The following is a 27,567-nucleotide window of genomic DNA, read 5'->3' on the forward strand; positions in this document are numbered from 1 at the left end:
GGAAAAATGAAATGGTTCCGGTGTTGTTCGTTTCGCTAAAATAATATGTACCGACGGCGACGACTAAACGATCACGGATAACGTAACATGACCCACTAAAGCACGTTTAAACGAGTCTGATACACTATCGGCTACGTAATGCACATAAGCGGACGCACACATCAAAAGATATAAAAGTAACTTTTTAGTCAAGTAGTTTTCCAACAAAATCGGTGCATGTGTAACGATTTTGATATCCATTGATCAAATTCTCAGGCAAAGTTACTCAAAGTGCAATCAATATCATAAATACGAAAAAAAGGTGTCACTTTAGCGCATTTTCCATGAATGATCAGTACTTCCCGAAAGGGCATGTAACCCACTATTTATGTGTACAACAGAAAATAAATTATGGCATAATAATTTTCTTATAAATAAGAATGCGCACACCTGATGTTTAAAATATGCGATATGTTTGCCTTTTCTAGAAGCCTTAATGGTTAAAATTGAAAAAAAAAAGAAAGATGACATTGCGGAGTTTGCGCATGCGCAAATTAATCGTCAAGATTTTTCTTGGTTGAGGTGTCGAATGCAAAAAGAATGAACTAAATATCCTGAAAACTGTAGTAGTTATGACCTCAGACGGATGGAGAAAGTGACCATTCCAGCAGTTGGAAAATGCGCTAAAAGGTAGGAGACGGGAGGCTGTTATATCTCAGAAAATAATAAAGAAAAAGAAAATGATGGAAAAGGGGGAAAACCTACACCCCAAAAAAATAATCTCATACATTTTCATCCAACTTAGTCTGCGCATGCGCAAACTGTTGCAGAGCCCAGTTTTTATACACATACCGCCAGATTTACCAATGCTGCAAGTATCTGCGGTTAAAATTTCTAAAATATTACGAAACGTACAGAGCTTAAGCCCTCAGATGGACGAACGGACGCAATCCGACGAAATAATTTTCTACAAAATCCTCGATAAAATCTCCCTCCTACGTCAGTCTTACAAAATAGCGAAAAACACGTGGATGCATTTCAACATATTTTTTATCTAAAAACAAAGGTACCCGAAACGTTTATTTTCAAGATACTTACCACTTGTTATCTTGATTTATTTAGATTTACAAATTTGCGCAGCACATAATTTTTATTTTTTTTAACAATTAGAACATACACGGTGACTAATAAAAAAAACATAACCGATATTATCGATCTACAGGGTGTTAACATCTTTAAATTTTTCCCATGCAGTGTTTGAAGTATTTCACTGAAATTTGAAATATGTTATACTGAAGGGCTCATCATTGGTCATCAATGGTAGCGAGAAGCGACAAAGTGCGCCACTGGCCGATTGTGGAACAAGAATTTACTTTTTTGGTCTCTTGTAACTTTTTCGTATCTGTGACCTTTATCGAGAAAAACAAATAAAAATCAAATTTTCGGTAGTTGGTCAAATGAAAGTGTAATTTTTAAAATGGTCCAGTAGGCCTTGGCTTTATTTTGCTAATCTCTTGTGTTTATTAGTTTATTGTATTCATCGTAATTAAGGTAGCCGATAGCAATTAATAAAAATGGCTGACGGTAGAAACATTCCATTTCAAAATTTTGAAAAATATGATATCCATAATATGATTATATAAAAAATTGACGTTAAGATATATAGGGTGTTGCATAAAAAATTCGTTAAGCCCCTTGTAAGCAAGAGGCGAAGACTGCACTTTTTAATTTAATTTTTCGATTTTAATAGCCCTTATGGACTTAACGAGAATACAATCATGAAATAATTTTTAATTTCTGATCGAATGACACCAATACCAAGTCTGTAAGTGGTGTAGCTCCGGAGCCTTTGTGACACACAGACAGACAGACATCCAGCGCGAAAAAGTGCACTTTTTATTTTTTTAAAGTGAAAGTGCACTAAAAATACCAACCTGTGGCAAATCTCAGAAACGGTGGTCCAAAAATTTTTTTCTATTTCGGTGTCACAATGATGATTTTTTTCGGCCGAAAACAGTTGTACAAAGACGGCATAAAAAGTGTTCCCAACATAAAACATGTTAGTTCTAATGTTCCCTATAGTTTCTGGTAATGATTTTTTTAATTAAATTAAAGCACCGAAATAGAAAAAATAGTATGAAAAACGCGTGTTACAATGCTTTATTGTAATACTCCTAGCTTGTGGACACTCGTGGCTACGCTTCGCGTCGCCACTCGTGCCACAAGATAGTCGTATTACAATAGGTCGCATTGTAACACTTGTCTTTCAATATACTATTGTTGACTACGCCACTGAATTCTTCACAAAAAGTGGCACACGGTCTCTATCATCTATCATTAAAAACAACTGAGACACACTACAGTCTCAACCAAAATAGGACACGCGGTACTGCATATTTCCAAAATTTCCTACACATTTCTAAAAACTTGAGACACTTGTAACACATTTCTGAAATATTTCTATAATTTTTTATAAATTAAGCATAATTACTATTTCAAAGAACTTTGGAAATGTTTCAGAAACGTGTGACATTTTATGGAAAGGTGTAAAAACGATATCTTGGAAAAGTTTTAAAAACCAGGCAATATTTCAGAAGTGGGAAATGTTTAAAAAAAGTGGTTTTAGCAGTTCCAACATTTTTACACATTTTTGATACATCGTACTACATTTCTGAAACATTGCCTATACATTTCCAAAACTTGAGACACATTATTGAAACGTTTTTCTCACATTTCTGACATATTCCTTGGTTTTTTAAAAATTAATATCGATTTTGCACCTTGAATATTTTTCCAAAATTCTTAAAACAATTTTGAAAATTACAATAATTTTGCCTCGAATTTTGCACAAGTTTTGAATGTTTATGAAACATTTCCAATATCTTCCAAACATTTTTGAAAAATTTTTGGAAGCATTTTTGCACATTTCTGAAACATTTTTGTAATATACTACAAATATTTCGAAAATTAAAAAAAATAATTATCAAAATTTCTTAAACATTTCCAAATTTTCTAGACATCTTCAACATGCTTTATTTGAAGTATGTTTATACATTTCCGAACTTTTTAACTCATTGAGACATTTTTAACCTTTTCTACAATTCCGAGACATTTCCACAACGCAAGATGTTTAGACTATTCTGATTATTTTTTTTTAATTTCAAAAACGTTTTACAAATCTAAAAACGCGTCAAAAGTTTCTTTCCTACCGATTTCTATTTCTGAAAATTTTCTGAAGCGTTTTCTCAAATTTTTTAAGCATTCTGAAACACCTCTATACTTTCTTTCCTATTATCGTTTATTGCTAACTTTTGAGGGGGTCCTTTTTGGTTAGTCTACCGGTGATGACGTCGCGTTGTTGTAAATGTGCATTGCTAACTTTATGGACCTACTTTTTTGTACGGTTGCTGTCGCTCACGATTTGTGAGCAATTGCGCCGAAGTAGGTAACATTTTCAACTTTTTAAAAATAATGGAGGTCCAAATATTAGAAAGTGACGGTTAAGAAAAATGGACACCCTATACACGGTGTCCATTTTTCGAGTGCCACTATAGGGATCTCGCTTATCTTAAGAGATAGAAACTTGGTTAAATTAGGGCAAAGTTGCGAATTTTCGTGCTGAATAATAATCTAAAAATAAATTTATAATATCATCAATAGTTTTAAAAATATGGCAAAAAATCGAAAATTTCTAATTTGCATTTTTAACTTTTTCATGGTAAACTAATTGTACTAGACATTTCTAATTAACACATTATTCAGACACTTTTCAGAGATTTCGAATATGGCATCCCGTTTTTAATAACTTTCAAGATAACTGAGAAACACGTGGCAACTTTAGTTTTTTTTTATGAGCGCCGTTTTGGATTTTGACATTTTGAGATTAGGTTTTTTTTTCTCTTTACAACGATATATCACACATGGTGGTTCAGTATCACATTTTTTCTAAAAATACAATTTTCATTTTCTGCGAAGAGTGAAAGTGAACAAAATGTTGACTTATTTCAAGCAGTGTCATTTACGTTTGTAAACGTATTTGCTAAATTTTATTTTTATTTGCTTTTTATTGCTAAAATATTATATTTATTCTTATGTATTTTGTTCTAATTTGAATTATAATTTTCTTTCAAAACGAAGGATCAATTCTGTTCATATGAAAATCGAATTTTCTCAACACATCTAGTTCCCTGATGCGAATGCTGCAACCGGACATATGCATCAAACTGTCAAACTTTTGTTCACAATAAAAGAACGTTTTGTTTTTCCAAAGCACTCTTCCCAAAAAATTAAAAATTGTATTTTAGGAAAAATGTGATACTGAACTACCAATGTGTCATATATCGTCGTAAAGAGAAAAAAAGATGTAATCTTAAAATCTCAAAGTTAAAAATGGCGCCCATAAGAAAAACTAAAAGTTGCCACGTGTTTCTCTGTCATCTTAAAAGTTATTTAAAACAAGATGTCACATTCGAAATCTCCATTGAAAAGTGTTCGAATAATGTGTTAATTAGAAATGTCTAGTACGACTAGTTTATCATGAAAAAATTAAAAATGAAAATCAGAAAGTGTCGTTTTTTTGCGATATTTTCATCACTATTTATGATATTTTAAATTTCTTTTCAAATGGTTATTCAGCAAGGAAATTCGCAACTTTGCCCCCATTTAACCAACTTTCTATCTCTTAAGGTAAGCGAGATCCCCATAGTGGCACTCGAAAAATGGACACCGTGTATAGGTAATAAACGTATCCTACATAATAAAAAAACAACTTTTCCCATGAAAGCATTTTGTTGAGGCCCATCAGCAACTTCCCTGTAGGCCTGTACTGTATTTACATCTCACGCAGCGCTTCGCTTTTTATTGAGCTGAACTTCTGTTAAAATTTCAATAAGATTCGGTGATGAAAGAATACTTTACCTACCTATACGTGGGTGCCGAAAAGTAATAATTCGAATCCTTCAAAAATAAGACCTAGTCTCCCCTAGCATGGGATGCAGGAAATGGAAGTAATTACAATATCTTTGAATTTCTATAAATAAATCATTGGAAATTTTGGCGGATAGTGACATGTGGTAAATTATTATTCAAGTGTAAGTGATTTTGAGCGGAGAAGTCGAGCATAATGTTATTTATAAGTTCAAGGACTATTTTTATTTCGTGCGTTCTCAGCTGGTTATTGAAATTATTTCTGCAACGAAAGGGTTTTATGCGCCACCCTGTAAATCGACAGTTTTATTTCCCGATCGCTCATTTTTTCCCACCAACTTATCGGATTGGAATGTAGAGTTGATGAGTAATATGACTGGACTCTTATCTGTAACGTGTCGCATTACTTAACCCCTGCTTTGAACTTCATCCTTCATTAACTGTAATTAAACTAAATCAATGGCATCGAATCATGATCTCATCCGAATGCCATTTTTACTTTATCGGTCTCCTATGATTGGCAAAAATCGTTTGGAATAACTGATAAGTATCTGTTGGGGAGATCTACCGAATGTTTGTTTGTGTTGCGCACGTGACGTAAGTGCACACTAAAAATAAAGGCGTCCAATTATTTAACTAATTCACATTTGATTATTTTGAAGCACCTACGCAGTGCAAGTATTTCGAAATCTATTTATGTGGCATGACAGTCTTTATTTTCGTACGCGAGCTTCATAAACATTTCTCCAATATGACCCATAATTGAGGCACAAATTTGAAAACGGCGAAGATCTAAACGTGGACACTACGAGTCGAGGTGTACCTCAAGACTCGTTTTTGGGTCCCTTAGTATTGCATTCCCCCTCGCATTCCCCAATACGATAATATGTAATTTCCTGTCATCCACTTCACTGCGCGATTACATGGAGTGCCACTGCCAGGACAAAAACTTGGCATTCGGGTATTTAAAAATGATAATTGATCTCGTAATAAGATATCAATGATTCGTTATCATAGTCGAGGAGTACTTGATTTTTTACGATTTTTGTATGAGAAAACAAGTGATTTTATCGGTTTAATTTTTATTTGTTTAAGCAATAGGTATGAACTATTTAATTCCGATGATTTTCGAACCTGAAATCCATAGGGGCGCGTGTCAATTTTCTTCTGTTATGCATGCAGCGTGAGGGGGCGAAGTATGCGCGTGAGTTCGTTTTTCGGTAGTCACAAGTTTCCAAATTTATAGCGGGCGGCGGAGGCCGGAGGGGAGATATCGATAACGTATCCCCGCCTTCCAGATGCATTCGAGAAATATGGGGGAAAATAAAAAAAACAATTTCAGATTACCCTATATTTTCTTATTCTTCAAGGAGATATAACAAAATGTTTTTTTTTCTTATTTTTAATAATTCGCCGTTTTCAAAATAAATATGCGGGAGGGCTAAAAAGTTATCGTGCCTAACTTTATTTTTTTAAATAAAATCCCGTAGTATATTTTAATCTACAATAACAGCATATTAAATTCCATTAAAAAAAATATAATATAGATACAAGAGATATTCAAACAAGACTCAAGTGATTCAAAAAAGATTCATAAAGATTTAAAACCGAGTTTAAAACAAATTCAAAAAAGGTTCCAATCATTCAAAAATTAAACTAAAAATTTCAAAATTTTTGAATTTTTGTTAATATGTTCAAAATCTAATAGAATCATTGAAAAATGAGGGTAGGTCCCATAACTTTTATCTGACCCCATATAGTTATTTTCAAAATAGCAGATTTTTTAACAAACATGATAAAGAAACTTTTCTAAAAAATATTTTTCTGTAAGTATCTCTTAAACGAGCCAATATTTTCAGAATTTGACCATTTTAAGTTTTCACGTCATACAGGAGAAAATAATCCTATATTCTTATTAAAAAGGGTATAAAACAATGACATTACGAGGTTTATTAGAAAAGTTTCTATAATGATTTTTTAAATAATTCAAAATAAGTATACGCGCTCACCTAAAAAAGTGATCGCACTTGCACCATCCCTGTATATTTTAATCTAAAATGGTAGCATATTAAATTCTCTTTTCAAAAATATAACATAGAAGGAATGATATTCAGAAAAGATTCGTGATTCAAAAAAATTTAAAAAAATCCAATCATTCAAAAATTAAAATATAATAAAATTTTCAACAAATTTTTCTGATATATTAGAACGTTGAATTTTTCCGTGTTACATTTTTGAAGAGAATTTAATATGCTATCTGTTTAAATATATAATACAGGGTAGTCCATTAAAAAAATGATTCCGATATTTTTTTACCTGACTGAAAACGGCAGATTATTCAACAATCATACAGAAACTTTTCTAATAAACATTTTTCTGTGCCTCTTAAGCGAGCGAATATTTTCGAATTTTGATTTTACTATTCTAAGAAAAGAAAGAAAAAAAGGCACATGACGCTCTCGTCACAGCACCTTGTAAGTGTCATACCCTGTACAGTACAATGTAAATGATATGGGAGCGAGGTGAAATTGAAACAGCTCGTAAACTGCGAAGCTTTTTTACACATCCACGATGAGCACCTCAAGATATTGGTCCTTTGAGCCCAATCAAATTTCTTTTCGCTTATTTAAACAAGTAGAGCAACACGCAAATGCTAACCAAATTAATCGAAATTTACCCACAGTCGATTAAGTGAAGTTTTCTGAGAAAACGCACGTCGCACATTGCAAGTAGCAATCATTCCACGTCATTTTGATGTATATAAACTATCCTGCGTCAATGTTAGTTTAATTAAGAATTTTGCGTTCAAACTTTGATCAGTTCTTTTACTGCTTTTCAACCCTTTCGCATACATTTGAATTATATTTATTTTTAATTATGTAAATAACTATGCCATAAATTATTATTAGTATATATTATTATGTGAACCTGTATCTATTTATTATTGATATAAGTTTTAAAATACGTAGCATGCGGCATGCTACTTTGGTGTGAAGACTCTCTTACGATAAAGATTTGATGACACAGCCGTTGAGACAGACGGACAAAGGGGCCTAAATAGCGCATTCTTTTTGGAAATGCACTAAAAAAAGTGTGAAGGTCTCCAATGTTTTGAAAATGTTGAAATTGTGTGGAAATTTTGGATATGTGCAAAACATTTTGGGATATGTTGGAAAACTTGGGAACTGCGTATTCAGGGTGTTCCTAAATATTATGAACTTAATCAGAACGAGGAAAGGATTCTACAGTTTAAGAGAAACGCGAGGAGAAACGGAAACAAAATTTTTATGAATAGGTATGATTGTTTCCGGTCCAGGTAAAGCATTTCTGAAACATTTTCTGCAGCATTTTCAAAATTCTTGCAATATTCAAAAGACATTTTAAAATTTTCCTGCACTTTTTCAACATTTAAGTACGAAACATTTCTATAATTTGTTATACATTTTGCATAATTTGGGAAGCGGTTCCAAAAGTATGTATACATTTTTTCCCTCACATTTCCATCATTTTTGAAACATTTCCAAAGTTTAAAAACTCTTCCAACATTTCAGACTCATTTCCAAAATGTTTATAATTTCGCTCAAATTTCCAATGTTTATGAAACGGATCTAATTTCTATTTCTGAAACATTTTTTGAAGCATTTCCAAAATCTTGAAATATGACATTTTCAAACGCTCCAAAATATCTACACATTTTTGATACTTTTTCAAAATTTAGTACACATTTCTAAAATATTTCCAAAATTTCCTAGACAATTCCAAAACTTCAGCCACATTTCTGAAACATTTCCTACCTTTCTGAAATATTTTTTAGTTTTTAAACATTTCCGAAATTTTAAAATTCTTCAAATATTTCAGGTATATTTCTGTGTTTGTATCTTGCAAATATTTTGAAATAAAATGAAATTGTAATTTCCAGAATAGATAATTACGTCTTGTCTCCCTGATAATAAGCCTTATCTATAAACGAGATAGAGCCACTTCGCACAAGAGCTCTTGATCTTTTGTTGGTTTTTACCGAGGTTTTTACGTTTGGTTTTGAACACTTGTTGATTACGACATGTGTTTCATTTATGGCGTCAAAAAGATAGAGAAATTCTTGCTGGCTGTATTTTTTGTGTGTTGAAAATTTGAGTCGTTGGCGCATAATTTGGGGCATGACCCGGTATAAACAATACATATATATTCTCGCATAGCGGAAACATTGTACGGAACTCAGCCGCGAGTTTGCACCGCCAATCAGTCGAGATGTTATAAAAAACATGTTTTTTACAAGTTGCTCTTTTTGAATTAATGTATTATTGATATTAGAGTGAATACCTCGGTGAATACCATCGTGCAACTAAAATGTTATTTGACAAAATGACAAAAATAGCAAACTAAATGTTTCAAAAGATATACTCCTGACCACTTGTATTTTCACCAAAAAATGGTTGTTTTCCGGACTAGTGTCAGTGAGAAAAAGACCAAGCCAAATTTCCAAGACATCTCTTCGTCTGAGCAAGTCCATCAGTGTACCATAAAATGTACTTCGATAACTCTGTTAAAGTGTTTTTGTGCAGGTAGGAAGCAATCATAGTAAAAATGGATAATTATGATTGATGAGTATTCATGTCCAAAATTTGATTTAGCGCCACGTCGTAATTTTTTATTTACGTGTTGATTTGCGTTTCCTGACAGGTCAAGTTCATCGCTTTGCAGATTTATGGAGGTAATTAAGATAATGTCAGCTCTGGTTAATTTTTCTAACTCTTGCTTATCAGCGCGTATTTATTTGCACAAGGCTTTTTAGTAGAGGATTCCTTATCTGCAGCACTGCGTGTAACTATGTGCGAACTGGGGATAATACTGAACAAAACGGCGGAAAACGTACAATCATACTTCGCGAGGAAAATAACAGATTTAGTAAAATTGCCGAGAACGCTACCCCAATTACAAAAAGGTTTCAAAAGAATTTCTCACTAGTTTCCGAAGGCGTATTTTTTTGGAAACTCTTAAAAATTCCAAGTAATTCCAAGCAGGTTTTAAAAACATTTCTAAGGTTTCTGAGACCTTTTAGTTTCCACTCGGATTACCAACCCAAAAATTGAAACAATTCGCTCGCTTAGGAAAATTTTAAAAAATGTTAATAACCCTCTATTTTCTTAAGTAAAGAGATACAGAACAATGTATATTGCAAAGTTTCTGACTTTCTGTATAAAGATTGTTGAATAATAATCTGCAGTTTTCAAAATAACTATACGGAGTCAGGTGAAGAAGTTATCGGACCTAACCTCACTTTTTTTTAAATAGATCACCCTATATACTTTAATCTAAAAAGATAGCGTATTATTAAATTCTCTCTTCAAAAATATAACACGCCAGGGACAATATTCAAAAAACGTTCAAAAAGATTTAACAAAATTTCAACAATTCTTCAATTTTTTAATTTTTTTTGTATCTTTTTGGATAAATATTCAATTTTTTCAATGTTATACTTTGGAAAAGATAATCGAATGCTTTCTTTTTAGATTAAAATATGCAGTGTTCTATTTTTAAAAAAATGAGGTTAGGTCTAATAACTTTGTCTTCGTTTTTGTAGTGTTTATGAATTATTTATATTAGGCCGACGAAAAACGAACTAGAAAGGGCGTCGGAAACCGTGAAGTCTCTTGTAATTATAGGCTATGTTGCCAGTGTGTACTTTTTTACGGATCATACAAAAAAATAAAGTTGATGATTTCCCTGTAACGAAACGTGTCTTGTGTCTTGTAAAGCTCAAAAAGTGGCAATGGAATGGAATGGAATGAAATTTTTCTTTTTTTGCAATTAGGGAATTTTTTTTGCATTTTTAAATTAAATTTTTGCACTGGAATCATGCCCCATTATATTATCTTATTATTATCTTGGATTTTTGGAAATAGATGCATTGGTATGGTAAACATACCAGCTGACACTTCCACACTTGATGTAAACATATTTATTACCTCGTCTATTACAGAATTTAAAATTGTCCTGGGATTCCGTACATATGCGCTATGACTATAATAAGAGCTTTATTTACAATTTCAAAAAAAAGTTTGAAATTGGAGCACCTGAAAAAAGGAAAGGTTTTTTAAGACAACAATGACATCGGCGAGGACATCGGTATTCGTAATCATTCAAAGATTGCAGAAAAACATGTACGTATGTATGTCATTGCTTATTATTCATAAACGGTTAAATATACCATTGGCCGCCGAGCTTTTTTTGGGAAATTTAGACCTCTATAATTGTTATGATCAAATACTGAAATCAAAAATCTCCTCCTCTACAGTTTCGTTTGTGATTTTCCTCTACAATGAATTTTCTGTAAATTTCTTCTCCTTCGGTTTTCTCAGGGTTTTGGACTCTAAAAGTCTAAAAATTAAAAGTTCCTGAGTATGTACTCTGCATCAATTTTTTGTTGATTCAGCAAGATCTCGTTACCCTTGGATGCTTTGTTAAGAAATCAATGTAAAACATTTGATTTTGAAATTTTTCTTGTAAATTTATGTAGAAGTATAGAACCTGACACGTCATTATTTTTCTTTTTTGTCCTCTCTTATTCCGTAAAAATCCAACATGGCGTCCATAAGAAAATAGTAGGTAGCCACACTCTGAGGTGTTCCATCCGACCGTTTAAGCTAGGGAAAATGAAATCAAAATTTGCCATTTTCAGTTTTTCATTGATAAATGTTATTTTGAAAGATTTTTCAAAAATTTCAAAAGCGTCTTTTTAATCACAAAAAGGGACAACTGTCAGCTTACCTCTAAGTACCTACATGCAAACAAAAACACAACAAAAACACTTGTTTGTTCTAAAAAAAAGCCAACTTTAATTTCTTTTCTAAAAACGCACACAAATTCGGAAAGTATCCACCAAGTTAGACATCGAAAGATTGACAGCTGTCATGTAACAATTTCTGCAATGTTAGACAAGCCAGAACAATATTATTGGACGTCCATTGACCAAGTACTGCTCCCTAGAATCTTCTCAAGGTCTTGGTACATTACGGATTCACCTCGGGATCAACCGTGGAATCTCATAGCCAGGCACTGATATATTTTTTTTACCAGTTTATCTACTGCACATTATTTTAGTATGAAATAGTATAAATTATACTAAGTGGAACAGAGCCATGGTCCCCTTATCTCCTTTAGTTTTGAAGATATTTATTTGAAATTTGGGGCATTTATACATAATAAGCGGCACGTTTTGATATATATTTTTATTTACATATTATTATTTATTTTTATTAGAGGCTTCATTTAAGTTGCTACTAACTACCGGAGTACAAAAAGTACTCATCAATAATATACAGAGTGTTCCATTTGGTTAGCAACGACCTCGGCAACGACAGTTGAATGTTTGTTTATACCTACACACCAATTTCAAGAAGAGTACTTGTGACATTGATTCCAAAAGCCATGAAACAATACACCGGTATTACTATACAAATTCAAAACCATAACCAAGGGCGAGACCACGAATATTGAATCACTCGGCTACTTTAAGCAGTGAGTTAACACTTATATGTATTCTTGGCCTACCTAAAGATGAACACCTTGATATGCGTAACCTCCTATCATTACATCGTCCGACAATTAGGTTAAACTTAAATACAGGTAGATTACCGACCAATTTCCCCAATATTTATTAGGACAAATCAAAAATGCGCAATTAGAAAGCTTGCTGGTCACGCACGCCGTTGACAACTTAATTGCTAATATTATTAGAAATTCCAAAAATTCCACATACCTGTTCGATAATAAAACCACTAAGGAGAATTAGGTAAATGTATACTAGACGTTTTATTGCCAATTCCATTTTCACTACTAATTGGTTTGGAGTTTGGACAGTCTAAAATGCGAACGTTTAGGTTGTATTATTACATTAGCAGACACATTGCTTGATTTGTAAAAAAAATAGTTGTAGAATTAAAGGAGAGATACGCGAAACAGCAACGGACGAGTTATCACTGTTAACTGACTCACAAAAACATTAAATTAAACTGATATAGGATTAATCACTTTAGTCAATAGACCAAAAACGTCATGCGAGTACAATTGACCAATCGGAAGGGAGGATTCTGTGGCTCTGGTCCGTGCCTGTAACGTGAGGTGTTTTAAATCGTAGTGACTAACAACACATTCATTTTACAAATGATTCGTCATTTGTCGCTACTCTGGAGGACCTTGAAACTGTAACCATTGTTTAACGTATAATTTTAATGTTATTACTATGTGGTGAGATTTGATAAAAATGTTTTATGGCTCTCTGTGTGTCTCCGAATGGTTTAAATTCACAATTGGACCCTATCGGAATATAGGATATCTTTTTAAACACTTCTTTTTTCGTTAATGTCGCACCTGTGCTATTTCGCGTACCGTGCCGACGTATTTACCTACATTTTTACATTCTGTAAGTTGGGTTTTCGTTATCATATATCCATCAATCTCAGGCATAAATAAAAATGGTTGTTTGTATGTCTCTTATGCTTTGCCTAACTCGTTTATCCGATTGCGATGAAACTTTGGGCAATGGTTGGACGTATTCGCGTGCAAGTTTCTATTGAAAAAATCGTTATGAAGTTCGGTGGGCGTACGAGGTGAGGCGGCGCAACCACCCAAACCGAGTGTATGTCCCATTCAACAAATTATCGACTGATAGGCTCACCGGGTGCGTGAGGTGAGAAATCGATAGTACGTTCCATTCAAGAAAACTATGTTTCCCAAAGTCGGTCCAAGTTTGCAGGTTCTGCTAGTTCTTAGTATTCAAAGGAAGAAAAAATGGAAATATTACAGATGGTTTTTATATTCTTGAATCTTTACTTATAGACCATTTTGATTTATTTTTAAGCATCTTCGGGTGTGGTCTAGAGTCCTTACTTTGGGGGAAAGTTTAACATTTGCAATTAAGTTGTCACCCTGTTTATGGTACAAATGTAATATAAATACTCATAAAACATAAATAAAGACTAGCACAAATACCACAGGCAAACAAAAAGGAACTAATTAAAGAGAGAAAATTAAGAAATTATTTATTCACAATATCTTGTAATATTACTCGATCTCGCCTAAATAAATTTGTTTGTCACTTGAACCAGATGCAATTATTGTTTCATTAGGATGAAAATCCACATCATTAACGCTCCCATTATGTCCAGGCAATTTGTATATAATTCGGCGAGAGGTCGTGTCCCAAATGTACATGTAACGATCAGCTGAACCACTGCTCACTTTACTCCCATCAGCCGACCAAGAGCACCGTACAAGATTTTTTTCAAAATTATGCAAATGTCCTAAATAAATATCAGTTATTAGATAAAGTTACACTAATCCACCTAATACCTGTAAATACTTTGACACAGCGTTCTTGCGGTGCATAAGGTCTTATATCCCATATTCTTAACGTATTGTCCATGGCATTTGTTAACAAATACGAACCGTCCGGGCTTAGCGATATACCGGTAACGGTATCCGCGTGTCCACGCATGCTATACAATAATTCATTTTTTCGTATATCCCAAACCTTAATTTCATTGTCAATTCCGCTGCTGTAAATGTGTTCGGCGGTATCGCTAAAGGTGACGGCGGTTACCTGGTACGGGGTACTAATTGTTGAAACGCTATTTCGTTTTCTGGTATCCCACAAGCGAATCGTAGAATCATCACTTCCTGACACCAAAGTTTGAGGACCGCGTCTCGCACCTATTTGGAAATTGTGTTTACCAGACTGTACGTTAATAATTAATGAGCAGTGATAAGGTCAAGAGAAGGCGCAATAGTTTGACTTTCTTGGACTGTAGAACACCAGGGTCGCCAGGGTTGTTTCTCCACTGATAAAAGTGTGAAAATGGGTCTATTAAAGACTAAAGGTGACAACCCTGGTGTTGTACAATCCAAATAGTAAAATTGCGCATGCTCTTTGATTCACTAGTCAGAGAAGCACGCTTTATTTGTTGCCTCTGAAGCCTATGAGTGTGTCATTTACCTTGGCAGGAATTGACAAAATTGGTATGTCCCTTGTACTTTTTTACTCGTTGCCCTGTTGCGATGTCCCATAATCCAAGTGTATGATCTGTGCTTGCCGTGAATATATGGGAGCCGTCAGGTGAAAAGTGCAATTCCATTACGGCCCCCGTATGGCCGGACATGACCGATAAATTTTCACACTCTCCATAAACAGACCATAAAACTAAAAAGGATTAATTAACCGGCTACTGAAAACGATGTCGTACATACATATACGACGATCGAACCCTGATGACGCTAAATACTGTCCTTCGGGGTGAAATTCCAATGTGAAAATCTCGCCCTCGTGTCCCTCTAGAAGCATAATGGGTGCGAATAGGTTGGAAGTACGGGCTACTGTCTGTAAGGGGTGAATTCAATCAATTTTAAGTTACAGCAGGTACACACATACCGTCGATGAGAGCGCTTTATTTCGTGAAACGGCGACTTCGTTACGTGTTTTCTTTGAAACTGGCACCAAAGCCGAATCGTCCGCTTTTCTTTTACTTTCAGAAATCATTTTTCCAGTTATTTAATTTAGCAATAGTAAACAAACTTCTTTTTTAGGTTAAGTTAACTCAATTCGACATGTCAACAGTGCTGCCAGACTTATAAAAGGTTTTGCTGTTAACGAACGGCCATTATGATCCGCACGAATCGAAATCGAACGTGAACGTATATCCGAACAGCTTAGTCATTGAATTCACAAATTCAATGGCTGTTAGTTAGGAATATTTCTACACATTCCCATGATTTAGTAGTTGACTAGCCAAAATGTACAAAATGTAGATGTTCCGTTGATGATCCATTCGCTCTAAACACTTCGTTTGTTGTACAGTTATTAATTTGTTCCAGTGACCACGTGACCTTTTCAACCAGATAAAAGCTTTGCAAACTCCTGAAATGGGTAACTAAACGCACCTAAAATATTTAATATTGGCAACCTCTGCTTTTGACGTTTATTTTGTTTACAAACCGCGCGTATTTGACTTTTGTAGGTTATGTTGGCCTTAAATCTGTGGCTTAAATCCGTTTGCTACGTGAACGGTTTTAAATAATAAAAATGGAATCTAATGCCGTTTTAACGTGCTCCGTTAATTTGGAATGGCTCAACAATCAGGGTACCACACAACGAAAGGTAGCATACAAGACTGCTACCTTGAGACTAACTAGAAATGAATTCCAAGACATTTTTCTGGAAATTGCGCCGGAAAAAGGGGCCGAAATAAGACTGAAACTAAAATCCATAACCGTTCACAATAAATTCATGAATGACGGAAAGGCTACCATCAAATTCCAACAGGAGAAATGCACTGTAATGCTTGTAAATGCGGCACCATCTCAACTGATCAGTTTCTTACGTACCATCTTTGTGAAGATGACTGGCGATAAATCATCCAATTCAAAGATGTCTCTACGAGCTCAGTTATTGTCGAACAAGCCGAAATCATTCGAGGAAATAAGCCCCGTGACGATGGTTGATTTGGAAAACGCACACAAGAAGATTTCAAGATCGACCGACACTACCCCGTCGCCATCTAGTAAAAAACGGAAAATCTCGGACGCGACCGGAAGGGCGCCCGTGGCAAAGAAGCTCCTGTCTGCAATTCCCAATGAAGTAATGACCGACGAGCAGAAACGAGTTTTCGACGCCTGCATGTCCGGGCTGAACGTTTTTTTTACGGGCAGCGCTGGAACAGGTAAAAGTTTCTTGCTTAAGAAAATTATAGCCGCATTGCCTCCAAACGCGACTGCTGCAACCGCCTCGACAGGTGCGTAAATCAATTTTTCGTTTAAAGATCCTTAAGGGTTGCGTGCAGGTGTGGCCGCTTGTCATATCGGAGGGACTACACTGCATCAATTTGCTGGTATCGGACGAGGGGAAGCTACCCTTGAACGCAGCTTTGTCATGGCCTCCAAGTCGGTTGTCGCACAGGGGTGGCGAAAAACCAAGCATTTAATTATTGATGAAATTTCGATGATTGATGCTGATTATTTTGAGGTAGGTATTCAATTTTATTCCAGAAAATATAACAAGTGATACATCCAAAGTTAGGAAATACGCTCTTTTCAAAACCTCAACAATATATAAGGTGGCTCATATGAGAAACTGTAGTTTAGGGTCTTATAATAAAACCAAACACCCTGTAGTTACGGTACATGAGTCCCCCAGGTACAAACATGAAATTGATAAAAATGGCTAGAGGGAAACGTTTTCAAAAAAAAAATTTGCCGGAGAAGTCTTAAATTTGCCACAATATTAATACAAAGTTCATATAATTTCGCCGAAATGTGAGGTATACCTACCTCTACCCATCTCTCTCGTCACGGGTTCTTGCAATAGTTGTTTACTAGTGCTGCGGTTCTAGTTACGGAGTACTTAGTTCAATGATATTTCATGATTGCTTTTAAGTTGGCAAGATGAGCAACAATCGAACTTCAATCTCTTACGGGACTCATGCGGGTCACTCTGTAATTGGGCGCAAGTCTGTTGAAGACCCAGAACAAGAGAGGGATAATAAATAAATAAATGAGGTTATATTATTTTTCCATGATTAAACGTTAAAAAATGATGTATAGCTATACATGTGATTCTAATTATACCAATAATAGCGAGAAGAAGTTACATGTTTTACATTATTCATGTGTACTTAAGATGTCTCTTCCCCTTGCGAGTGATGAGGCGGTCGCTAACAAAGAGGCGGCCTATGGAAGATGCGTTCGAAGTTAATCGGCGGTTGCTAACAAAGAGGCAATCTATGGAAGATGAGAAAGACGTTCCTTCCGGTGGTCCTTGCCAAATGCAAAATGTAACCTTCTTTCTCTTCTTTGCTAAGGCATTCAAGTTTAGTCTGTACGCGCTTCCAAAAGCGGTTTGATTAAAATATATCCACATGTGACATAGGGGTGTCGCTTATTTTGTCAATGAGTCGAACTAAATCTAATATTGTGGTGTATATTGTACCTATATTATACTACTTTTATCGACTAAATTCAAGAAACGCCTTCTAGCGGGCAAACGATTAGAGAACTGAATTTTCTGTTTGCGCCAGTGATTTACTCTTTAAAATAAAGAGTATTTCCATAAGAAAGTGTCCAATTTGGACCCCCCTGTACATTTTAATCCTAATTGACAAATCGCTCAAACGTTTCTATTTTATAGAAAGTGGAAGAGGTGGCTCGATACGTTAGAAGAAACGATAAACCTTTCGGCGGTATACAGCTTATACTATGCGGAGATTTCCTGCAATTGCCGCCCGTGACGAAGCGCAACGAGACGACCCGATTCTGTTTCCAATCGCCCATGTGGGAACGCTGCGTTCAGCGTTCCTTCGAATTATCCGAAGTGCATCGACAGCACGATAGCGAATTTATTAATATTTTAAATAAGTTGCGTTTGGGCGAGGTGCCCAAGGAGGTAGCCGACAAATTAATGGCGACATCAAAGCAAATAATCGAACTTAACGGAATTTTGGCGACGAGACTTTGTTCGCATACCAACGAGGCAATTATGATTAATGAGTCGAAATTGAAAAGTTTGGAGGGCGAGTCTGTAGCTTTTAATGCGGTCGATAGTGACGGAACGGCGACAAAGCAGTTAGACGAGCAGACGCCGGTGGCGAGCCAAATTATTCTTAAAATCGGCGCCCAAGTTATGTTACTGAAGAATCTCAACATTTCGTCTGGTTTGGTAAACGGGGCGCGAGGTGTCGTTGTGGGATTCGAAGATAACTTACCGGTGGTCACCTTTCGCAACCAAAAGTGTGCCATAAAACAAGAACGTTGGTTATGCAAAACTCCGTCCGGAATGGTCATAACTCGCATGCAGGTGCCGCTCAAATTAGCCTGGGCGTTTTCGATTCACAAATCCCAAGGTTTGACATTAGACTGCGTCGAGATGTCGTTGGGAAAAGTTTTCGAGGCCGGTCAAGCTTACGTCGCTCTCTCTAGAGCTAAAAGTATGGACACTTTGAGGATATTGGATTTCAAGGCATCGCAAGTGTGGGCAAATCCGACCGTCGTTGACTTTTACAAGAAGCTAAGAAGACGACTGGACGATACTGAAATTATTCCGTTAGGTAGAAAAAATACGAATTCTAAAAGTACTTTACAAAAGGCAAAAGGGAAATTAAGCAAAATGATAATGGACAAACCTTTAGTTTCAATTTCATGAGAGTATATGACGTATAAATAAATTTATTTTGGTATTTAAAGTTGACTTTTATTAATTTTACACTTTTTTTATTTGTATCAGTTTTCAGCTTGTATCCTTTAGTGTGCATACAATACTATCATCTGCGTCAATCATCGAGTAAAGGTAAATAAGTATCTTGTATTTATTTGTATGAAAATTTTGTACTGTTGTACCATTGTGCAAGTTGGCGTTCCTTTTTATTATGGGACCCACTAAAAAGATCACCCTGTATTTTCCATATTAGATAGGCGCATAAATCTAAGCACCCTGTAGTCTACTCACATGCGTACCTCAAATTTAATAAAAAATCCACCTGCAAAATTTCATAGTAATCGGTCCATTCGCTATTGAGATATCGAGCTAACTGACATCGCAAAAAATAACTCGCCAGGAGCTCGTTAATAATCAGGAAGAGTGGTCTAAAAATTGCAACGAGGAGGTATTTTTATATAACAAGGGAGAGCGCTAATTAAATGGGAGGTAATTGTTGGTCAGAACTCATTATTAAGATGCGACAAATTTACTGTAAACCAAAGAGTATACAACGAAACTGCTGTAAACTGACCTTTCATTAGAAACGTCCTTCTGTAATCTACGCGTTAAGGGGTTGGCATGGCAGCATTCAATCTGACTGGTCGTCTCCCGCGCTCAAGGGTCATGTAAACAAATATCGCGACTGCTTAAGGGCAAAGAGTAACCATAGCAATAGCTTTCTTATGCGAAACGTGCCTACCGTAATTCATACCGTTTTTAAAAACTAATACATTTTTTTTGGGAAATGTTTGTTGTTTCTTGTTCTTAAATGTACCTAAGTATGTAAATTATGAGTGAACAGTTTATATTGCATTAAAACTCATAGTACATTCTCTGAAAGCGTATAAAGTAGACGCTCGGTTGCAATGACAATTTTTTGTGTATAATTCAAAGGTCAAAGAAGTTTTTGAAATATAAATAGTTTCTCCAGATTCTTGCACATATAATAATTAAAACGTGATGTGAAAATCAATTAAATGTGGTTTCTAAAGCACAAACGTCCCTCTGTAAACTACGCATAAGGGGTTGGCATGGTAGCATTCAATCCGACTGGTCGTCTACCGCGCTCAAGGGTCATGTAAACAAATATCGCGACTGCTTAACCGCGATCCTCGCCAATTAATTAAGTAACTCACCGGGGGACGGTAGCCCCGAGCTGGCACTAAGCTCCCTAGTTCTCCGGACACTCCGGTTGGCGATTGGGGTTGAATGCGTCGTTGGAGATGGTTTCCTGAAGGGTTAAGATGGAGTTCAGACCTATTTGGGAAAGGGTTACGCCGCGCGCACGTTTATTATTTAGGATACGCATCCCGCCTCGGCCAATAGATAAGTAACGTCGATCTATGTCGCTCATTGCCCTACCTAGGAACGACCTCCTGGTCAAGCTCACCCCCGAACTCTTTTTGTTAACAATGAGGCCTTTATTTTTCGTATTGGGTCGACACCATGATGGGAAACACTCACATTAAAGGACTTTATTACGCCAAACTCACTCGGAAACGCCGTTTTCGAGATATTCACACGTGAAGTTTTGATCCCACCGATTGATGCGTGGGTCCATGTTCCCAACCCCTTCCTTATTAGAAATAGCTAATTTAAAATAGTGTGTTCGCGTTTTGTACCATTCCAATAATAAAAAAATGTACGAATCGCAACAAATTAGATCACATTGAAATTGGGGAGGTCATCGTCCCCCACCCCAACGCGATATTTCACAACTATTTTGAGGTAAGAATTTTGTATCTTTTGTTCTTTTAACATACAGTTTTGTTCCTAAACTGTTTGAAAACGATGTGTCCTATGTCCCTACTTATACTGTTTCTTAATTAAAATCAAATGGAGGCCGGAGGGGGATGGAGACCAGGGGCGGCGACTTATGGGGGGCAACGAGGCTAATGCCCCCATGTAAGTTGATCTTAAGGGTGCATTGCCCCATGCAAATTAAATGTACCACATTATGGTACTGAGACCGAGACAGAGATGTTGGACAGACGCAGACGTCTACGAGCGAGAGAATGTACCTAAACGTATGAAACCAATCCTAATTTATGATCCCTATTATTCAAGAAAATTGGCCCTGGCCCCCACGCAAATAATTAAAACCCGCCGCCCCTGATGGAGACAACCGTGACTCCTCACTATATTCTTTTATTTTTGTTGTACTTGTAGGTACCAATTATGATACCTACAATCAGTGAAATATTGCGCATGTGGACGGAGTTGTGGGTGATGTCACGCGGGGGGTGCTTTTTGTGGAATATGTAAATTAGTTTTTTCAACTAATTGAAATGCGCTGTCGCTGTGCTGTGGATTCAACTTTCTATTTCCCCTACTAAATTTTAGAACCTATTTGCTGTAGTAAGAAACAAATCCCATAATAATCCAATATACTTTTCTAATAGTTTTGTATAGTAGTTTATTGTTCTTTTATTCAACAGTGCGCATTTTTGCAAATGTAGGTATTTGTAAAAAGATAGCGTTTAATATCACTTTGGCCGGCTGGCTGGCCACTATGTGGCGTCGGCGACATCAGGGCGCCGTCCCCGAGCGTGTTATACTCACATGTTGATTTTTCAGTTGGTTCCTATTCTTTTCTACAGTTTTGGTCCGATTGTTTTCAAATTGGTGTCATCAGAAAGATCTTGTAAACCCCCACAACTCCTGCGTGGCGAAATTTTGGTTTTTTTTCCTAGGGGCGAAATTAACCACTTCTTGCTAAGCGCGTGTCTTTTGGGGTAGTTCACTTTTCGAGCCCAAAAGTTTGTTAGAGCTCGAAACGCGGTCTCTCTTTCTCGTATCGCCAATAGAAACTCGAGCTATGAGAAATGACCCAAATATTGAGCACTATTTTGTGGAGGGTTGTTAGCGAAATGCACCAAAATGAGAATTGCGAGTGAACGGGACGGAAGTGGATACCGATAAAGGGTATGCGGTTGCCCCCGACAATATCCTCAGAGCCTGATGGCAAGTATGCTTCCAGGATATATGTGAGAGCATCAGCCGCGGTACACGTACATATATCGGCCGCACGGAAGCCTCCCTCCTATGTTGCCACAGAACTCAGAAGGTCCTCCGAGATCCTCGTTTAGACTTTCTAATATGATAATGCTTTTTATGTTTGCGCTGACTGATCTTAAATATAAATAAAACCAAAGAGTATTATGGTTACTCTTTGATAAAACACTATTTATGATCTTAAACGAGATCTTCCCAGTCCGTATGACCCTATTTCTAAATACCGGGTGTTCAGCAAAGCTGTTGGACTCTACAAATATACAGTGTGGTTATAACTTCAGGTGTGAACTTCAAGTCGGAAAATAAGTAACTTCGTTACAATACATTTTGGCAATCCATTTTTATTTAATCGTATCCATTTTTTTTAATGGGAGGAACAAGGACCTCTGATGCGCTTTGTCGACATGTATCATTTTCCCCTTTATAAATACTCTCTGCCGACACTCCGTTTTTGAGATATTCGCGTTTGAACTCTTCAATCCACCAACCGACGCGTTTCCTTGGTGTCATTTTCACTTTGTAAGTACTCGGTTTTCAATATATTCACACATGAAGTTATTGACTCCACCAATGGATGCACTTCGTGAGTACCTTCTTCTGACACTCCATTTTTACAATATTAACAGTGGAAGTTTCGACTACTCTGACAAATGCGGTTCGTCCACAACTAACATTTTCCCATTGTGAGGACCTCTTCCAGGATAGTCACATTGAAATTCTGCCACCATGTTTTGACACAATCAATTAGAAAAAGTTCAACACCATAACAGGATGTTATTTTCAAAAACAATTTTTTTTTTGTGTATTTCTCAAGGAGAAACGGGAAAATACTTATAAAAATGTTGGAATAAATTCCTATTTTTTCGCAACAGAAAAATAAGTGTAATACGCGAATGGCAGGTAAAGTTTGAAAAATGTTTTAAATCAAGGACATAGATGCTGTTAATTATAAAATACCAGAAAAGCCTATTTTATTTCAAAATAAATAAAATGATATACGCAGCCATTCTTTCTCCCTATGGTAAACAAATGTATAATTTAATGACAACTCAAATACATAATTTTTGAACAAAATGGAAGAGTAGGAACAATCAAACAAGCGAATATAGCCTTATAAATAATCAATAATAATAATAATATATAACTTGGACCTATTAAATTGAACTTAATTTAATCACACTTTTTAGTTACATCAAACGTAAATTGTAATTTTCTAAACTGACGAGACGAGCGATTACACTACGCATCAAGATCGTTAATGAACAGCACTTCGCGATGTTGTAATCCAGCTTCCTCTAGCGTTTGCACATAGTCCGATTCGTGTTGGGGCACACAATATAAAACCTTTTTTGGAAAGTTTGTGGTTATTTCGAAAGTATCTGGGGCAGCGGGGTGGCAGAAGACGAAATAAAAAATTGCCTGAAATCGATTACAGTTATAATAGAATTTCTTGTTTCGTTTTACCTCTAAGGAATGTGATTTCAGGAAGCGGCGTTCGAGTCTATGACCCGAAGGTAATTTAAAGACGACGTGAACTGCATCTGGATGATTAGCGTCGGGTTCGCTAGGCACTTTAGTTACGGAATTGATTTTCTCTTGCGCGATACTTTGGCGTCGCTCCTGTTCGGCGCGAGCCTCCTGCTCCATTCTTCTCAACTCGGCTTGTTCCGCCTCCCGCTCCTCGCGCCGCCTCCTCTCCTTCTCCTGATCCGCCCTTAGGGATTCTAAAAATGCCTCGTCTTGATGTGCACGAAGAGATCGATTGAGGCTAGCTTCAACTCTGGAAAAGGGCCAAATTGGGTAATTGTAAAGGTAATAATTCGTAAAGGTTACCGATCCGTTCGGGCCTGTACAAGATTAATTTCAAACTCTGCGACTACCGTTGTCAATCGATGTAGAAGCACATTGCTATCGCAATAACCTTCCATACGACTTACGATAGTCATGCGGTTATCTTTTAGGACGACCACCGCCATGTATGGATAATGTTTCGGTCGGAACAATTGAGACACTTTGTATCCTTCTCCGGATTTCGACGAGCATCCCCAGAAGAGGAAGTTTGTGTTGATATACGTGACTACATCTGGTTGGGATAGGGTGTCCCTGAAAGTGACATACAATGCATTGATAGGTAAAATGGCCTAGTCTAGTGTAAAACACACCTGCAAAATGCTAAAGTGTCGATTGCATTATCACTATGCAAATAAATCAGCAAAAACTTAAGTTCATGCTTGGCATCATTTAAAACTTGGGAATAAGTACCCTGATAAAAGACAGGGTGTACACTAGAATACTTCTCTTCATATACCCTAATAAAATCGAGAACATCTTCTATGGGATTGGTTAATGCTAAAACATCCTCTTTAAGTTACGGAAGATGCGAGGTACAACTTACCATTACGACTATCTGTTCCAATGACTCTCCTTCCAATTTGCAAAAATGTAATTATCGTATTATAACACAGTGTCCAAAAGAAATTAATAATATTTGCGAAGAATCCTCGTATACCGCTTCCGGAACCGTCAGTTGGGGGCGTGTAGAATACGTGCTGGCCTAAATGATCACTGACAACGGCGGGAGGTCTAGTCTCGGTCGCGTAGAGTGACGGTCGTCCCTCTCGTATGTTTAACTGTTCCTGTACGGCAACCTCGAGGTTCCACTGGTGCCGTTGTAACACGTCTCTGCAGATGGACATGTCCTCTATGCCTGTGAGATCTTGAAACTGTAGCACTTTTTCTGTTTGCTCTGAGGTCAAGCCTAGACCACCATTATCTCCCAAATAATCCATTGTTTAGAAGTTTTGCCAGTCACATGCAGAAAGTGAGAAATGCAATAAAAAAAATTAGTTGTTTAATTAATACAAAGTGCGAGAGAGTTTCGAGACATTTAAAAATTGTAACAATGGAAAAGCATTAATTAGTACTTGAGAGAAATCTAAACGTCACATTTTTTGATATTTTCCAATTTTATGATAATTTTTTAGGAATATTCCATTTTCGTTTGCAAAGGTTGGTAATCGCTCTAATGGAACCTACCGTCTTTTACACAGGGTGTACGACAAGTTACAAAGGAAATAATTTGTTTCTTTCCCCATATACAGAGTGTAAGATATGTATAAGCAATGGTATAAGTACAGTGACTGTATGTATTAGGACAGTAGCGACAACTTATCATTATCCGCCATATTGGAGCTAAAAAATTGTTTGATTGTAGGATCAACACATATACCTACCTTGTCGTGTGAAATTGTGACCTTACTTCAGAAGTACAGCGCAGAAATGATCGTCCGAAACTGTGCAGAACAAGCTATCAGAAAACTACTGCCTTCTAAATTCAAAAAGATATGTGGAAAAATATAAAGGTAACAATTAATCATTAAATTGTGACAGTTCAGTGTGTACTATCACTTTTTGTCCGGCGTGGCGTTCGGATGAAAAAGTGACACTTTAGTCCTTTAAATGGAAGAAAACACTCATTGATTTAATACACGGAGCACAGAAAATGCAATATTCGTTGTGCTTCAGCAATAAATGTTAAATTTTAAACCAATTCAAGCGTTTTATGATCACAATTGAAAAGTATAATCATCTTTTCGGGTATTTCATTTCTATTGACTTTAAACCCACCAAACTTTGTGTATAGAACCGAATGTCCACAATATACATTTTACTTTAAGCAGCACCTTTATTCACAGAATTTATCAGTTATTAAGAGGAAAGTTTAAGCTGCGTATGCGCGCATTTGAGTTTCAATACGGGTGCTACGTTTAGTTTTATTAGAAAGTTGTCGGCGAATGCTCAGGTTTGTTTTTAGCGCATTTCAAAATAAAAAAAATGCGCCATTGTGGCCACTTTGTCCGTCCGTCCGCTCGTTTTGAGACGCTACTAGTTTTTTATCTTAAGAGCTATTGTTCTACTTTTTTCGCTATTTGGTTCGTTATGGTGTCGAGTCTTGCACCAAGGAAGGAATTTTTTCTGTACCGCTTACAAAAAAAGTTATTGTAAAAAAAACAAAAAACCGTTTTTTACATGTTCCATAATTTTACACTTTTGCCGTTTATTAACGATCCTAGAGATCGTTTATAATTTTGCATTGCTGTCTGTCATCTGCCTGTTGGTCTGTCCGTCTGTTCTTTTGTCTGTCTGTCCCTCTATCTGTCCGTGTGACCGATAACTTTGTTTAGAAATGTCTGATCGCTCTTACATCTCCGTTAGTTATGAACGGAATTGCATGAAATTCAATATGGGCATAGCTTTAGCCATATAATACGCAATGCCAAAAGTTGAGTCGAATCGATTCAAAATTCACAGTGCCGTTTTCGCATCTCGGCTATTTCTAAACCGAATTGCAAACTTTTGTTAATTATAAAAGTATTTACATGATATTTTATACATAGCCACTTGGAATAAAAGTAAATTTAACGTCAATTTCAAAATTTGGTTTTGCGCATGCGCAGTGCCAACTTTCTTATTTATGGAGGGATTTAAATGAAATTTGATACATAGCCACTTGGGATAAAAGCAAATTTAACGCCAGTTTCAAAATTTGGTTTTGCGCATGCGCAGTGCCAACTTTCTTATTTATGGTGGGATTTAAATGAAATTTAGCCACTTGGAACAATAGAAAATCTAACGTTAGCTTCAAAATTTAGGTTTGCGCATGCGCAGTTTCAACTTTCTTATTTAGTAAAGCATTGAAATGAAATTCTTCTTATAAACTGAAATTGAAGTAGGACATCAAAATGGATTGCACATTATGCAACGCTATCTTTCATATTTGTGGCCGGATTTTTACAATTTTAACAAAAGTTGCATCTTACAAATAGGAAATGAATGCAAGTTGAAATGCGCTTTATGTAAATCGTTTACGATTACTTTTTAACTTGTTTTATTATATATGCGCCATGTTTGTTTTTATTAGAACCGACATGTATAGTTACTGTTATGGTTAAAATTTCAAGATAAATAAGAAAATTGACATTGTGCAGTCTGCGCATGCGCACATTTGAATTTTACTATACGCTATACACCTAAGAAGTATCTGTGACTAAAGTTTTAAAAAGTAAGACGCACGAACAGAGGGACGGACGCACAGAGAAAGTAGCTATTCTTTGAAAATGTGCTCAAAATTGACACTATTAAAAATGCACCAAGACCAACAAATTTGTCACAACTATTTAGATTCAATTCATTTTTATAGTTTTTGCCCATATAATATATATAGGATGTGTTAAACACATTGTAGGTACATTTGAAATTGTATGCTAAGGCACATTTTGACGAGACATTTCTTACAAATTGAACGACAAGCTCTTGCTATCATATTTGGTGTAATAGTATATTATTTTAATAGCCGTCATGAAGATCCAAGTGAATTACAGTCATTACATGCGAGTAGAATACTG

The 27,567-nt window shown here is 36.0% G+C and overlaps 4 protein-coding genes across 8 annotated transcripts in view; 1 reads left to right on the plus strand and 3 right to left on the minus strand.

Annotated features, from left to right (window-relative positions):
* LOC116176718 (NPC intracellular cholesterol transporter 1 homolog 1b) overlaps window positions 1-12,957 on the minus strand; it is a 43,436-nt gene extending 30,479 nt beyond the window's left edge. For all 4 annotated transcript variants that reach the window (XM_031495470.1, XM_031495468.1, XM_031495469.1 and 1 more), the window contains exon 1: window positions 12,665-12,957. In XM_031495470.1, the coding sequence (XP_031351330.1) occupies window positions 12,665-12,733 (69 nt within the window). In that variant the 5' untranslated portion in view covers window positions 12,734-12,957. The remainder of the gene's footprint in view (window positions 1-12,664) is intronic.
* Window positions 12,958-13,929: 972 nt separating this feature from the next.
* LOC116176720 (U5 small nuclear ribonucleoprotein 40 kDa protein) lies at window positions 13,930-15,522 on the minus strand. The gene is made up of 5 exons (XM_031495473.1): window positions 15,332-15,522; window positions 15,151-15,280; window positions 14,900-15,103; window positions 14,257-14,616; window positions 13,930-14,207 (listed from the first exon to the last, which is right to left on the minus strand). The coding sequence occupies exons 1-5, from the start codon at window positions 15,437-15,439 to the stop codon at window positions 13,969-13,971; spliced, it is 1,041 nt and encodes a 346-aa protein (XP_031351333.1). The 5' UTR covers window positions 15,440-15,522; the 3' UTR covers window positions 13,930-13,968.
* A 106-nt stretch (window positions 15,523-15,628) lies between these two features.
* Window positions 15,629-19,133, plus strand: LOC116176719 (ATP-dependent DNA helicase PIF1). 2 transcript variants are annotated; one of them, XM_031495471.1, is made up of 4 exons: window positions 15,629-15,826; window positions 15,918-16,691; window positions 16,740-16,921; window positions 18,083-19,133. In XM_031495471.1, exons 2-4 carry the CDS (start codon window positions 15,983-15,985, stop codon window positions 19,091-19,093), a joined length of 1,902 nt encoding a protein of 633 aa, XP_031351331.1. In that variant the 5' UTR covers window positions 15,629-15,826; window positions 15,918-15,982; the 3' UTR covers window positions 19,094-19,133. The 2 variants fall into 2 exon arrangements, with proteins under 2 accessions (XP_031351331.1, XP_031351332.1); XM_031495472.1 differs by lacking the exon at window positions 15,629-15,826 and having other exon boundaries at window positions 15,888-16,691.
* Window positions 19,134-23,168: 4,035 nt separating this feature from the next.
* On the minus strand, window positions 23,169-25,152 carry LOC116176896 (FAS-associated factor 2). The gene is made up of 5 exons (XM_031495717.1): window positions 24,558-25,152; window positions 24,325-24,511; window positions 23,996-24,265; window positions 23,627-23,942; window positions 23,169-23,581 (listed from the first exon to the last, which is right to left on the minus strand). Exons 1-5 carry the CDS (start codon window positions 24,949-24,951, stop codon window positions 23,402-23,404), a joined length of 1,347 nt encoding a protein of 448 aa, XP_031351577.1. The 5' UTR covers window positions 24,952-25,152; the 3' UTR covers window positions 23,169-23,401.
* Between the last annotated feature and the right edge of the window lie 2,415 nt (window positions 25,153-27,567).

This window comes from Photinus pyralis, unplaced genomic scaffold (assembly GCF_008802855.1).
Source record: "Photinus pyralis isolate 1611_PpyrPB1 unplaced genomic scaffold, Ppyr1.3 Ppyr1.4_LG7, whole genome shotgun sequence".
In the NCBI taxonomy this organism is placed as follows: domain Eukaryota; kingdom Metazoa; phylum Arthropoda; class Insecta; order Coleoptera; family Lampyridae; genus Photinus; species Photinus pyralis.

Excerpts from the sequence above, each read along its gene's own strand:
- LOC116176720 (XM_031495473.1), bottom strand. The coding sequence starts at position 15,439 with ATGATTTCTGAAAGTAAAAGAAAAGCGGACGATTCGGCTTTGGTGCCA. Across the intron at positions 15,281-15,331 it reads ATAAAGCGCTCTCATCGACG|ACAGTAGCCCGTACTTCCAA; the intron begins GTATGTGTGTAC and ends CACCCCTTACAG. Across the intron at positions 14,617-14,899 it reads TTTTGTCAATTCCTGCCAAG|GTGCGAGACGCGGTCCTCAA; the intron begins GTAAATGACACA and ends ATTTCCAAATAG.
- LOC116176719 (XM_031495471.1), top strand. The coding sequence starts at position 15,983 with ATGGAATCTAATGCCGTTTTAACGTGCTCCGTTAATTTGGAATGGCTC. Across the intron at positions 16,692-16,739 it reads TGCTGCAACCGCCTCGACAG|GTGTGGCCGCTTGTCATATC; the intron begins GTGCGTAAATCA and ends GGTTGCGTGCAG. Across the intron at positions 16,922-18,082 it reads TTGATGCTGATTATTTTGAG|AAAGTGGAAGAGGTGGCTCG; the intron begins GTAGGTATTCAA and ends TCTATTTTATAG.
- LOC116176896 (XM_031495717.1), bottom strand. The coding sequence starts at position 24,951 with ATGGATTATTTGGGAGATAATGGTGGTCTAGGCTTGACCTCAGAGCAA. Across the intron at positions 24,266-24,324 it reads GACACTTTAGCATTTTGCAG|GGACACCCTATCCCAACCAG; the intron begins GTGTGTTTTACA and ends TGTCACTTTCAG. Across the intron at positions 23,582-23,626 it reads TGAAATCACATTCCTTAGAG|GCAATTTTTTATTTCGTCTT; the intron begins GTAAAACGAAAC and ends AATCGATTTCAG.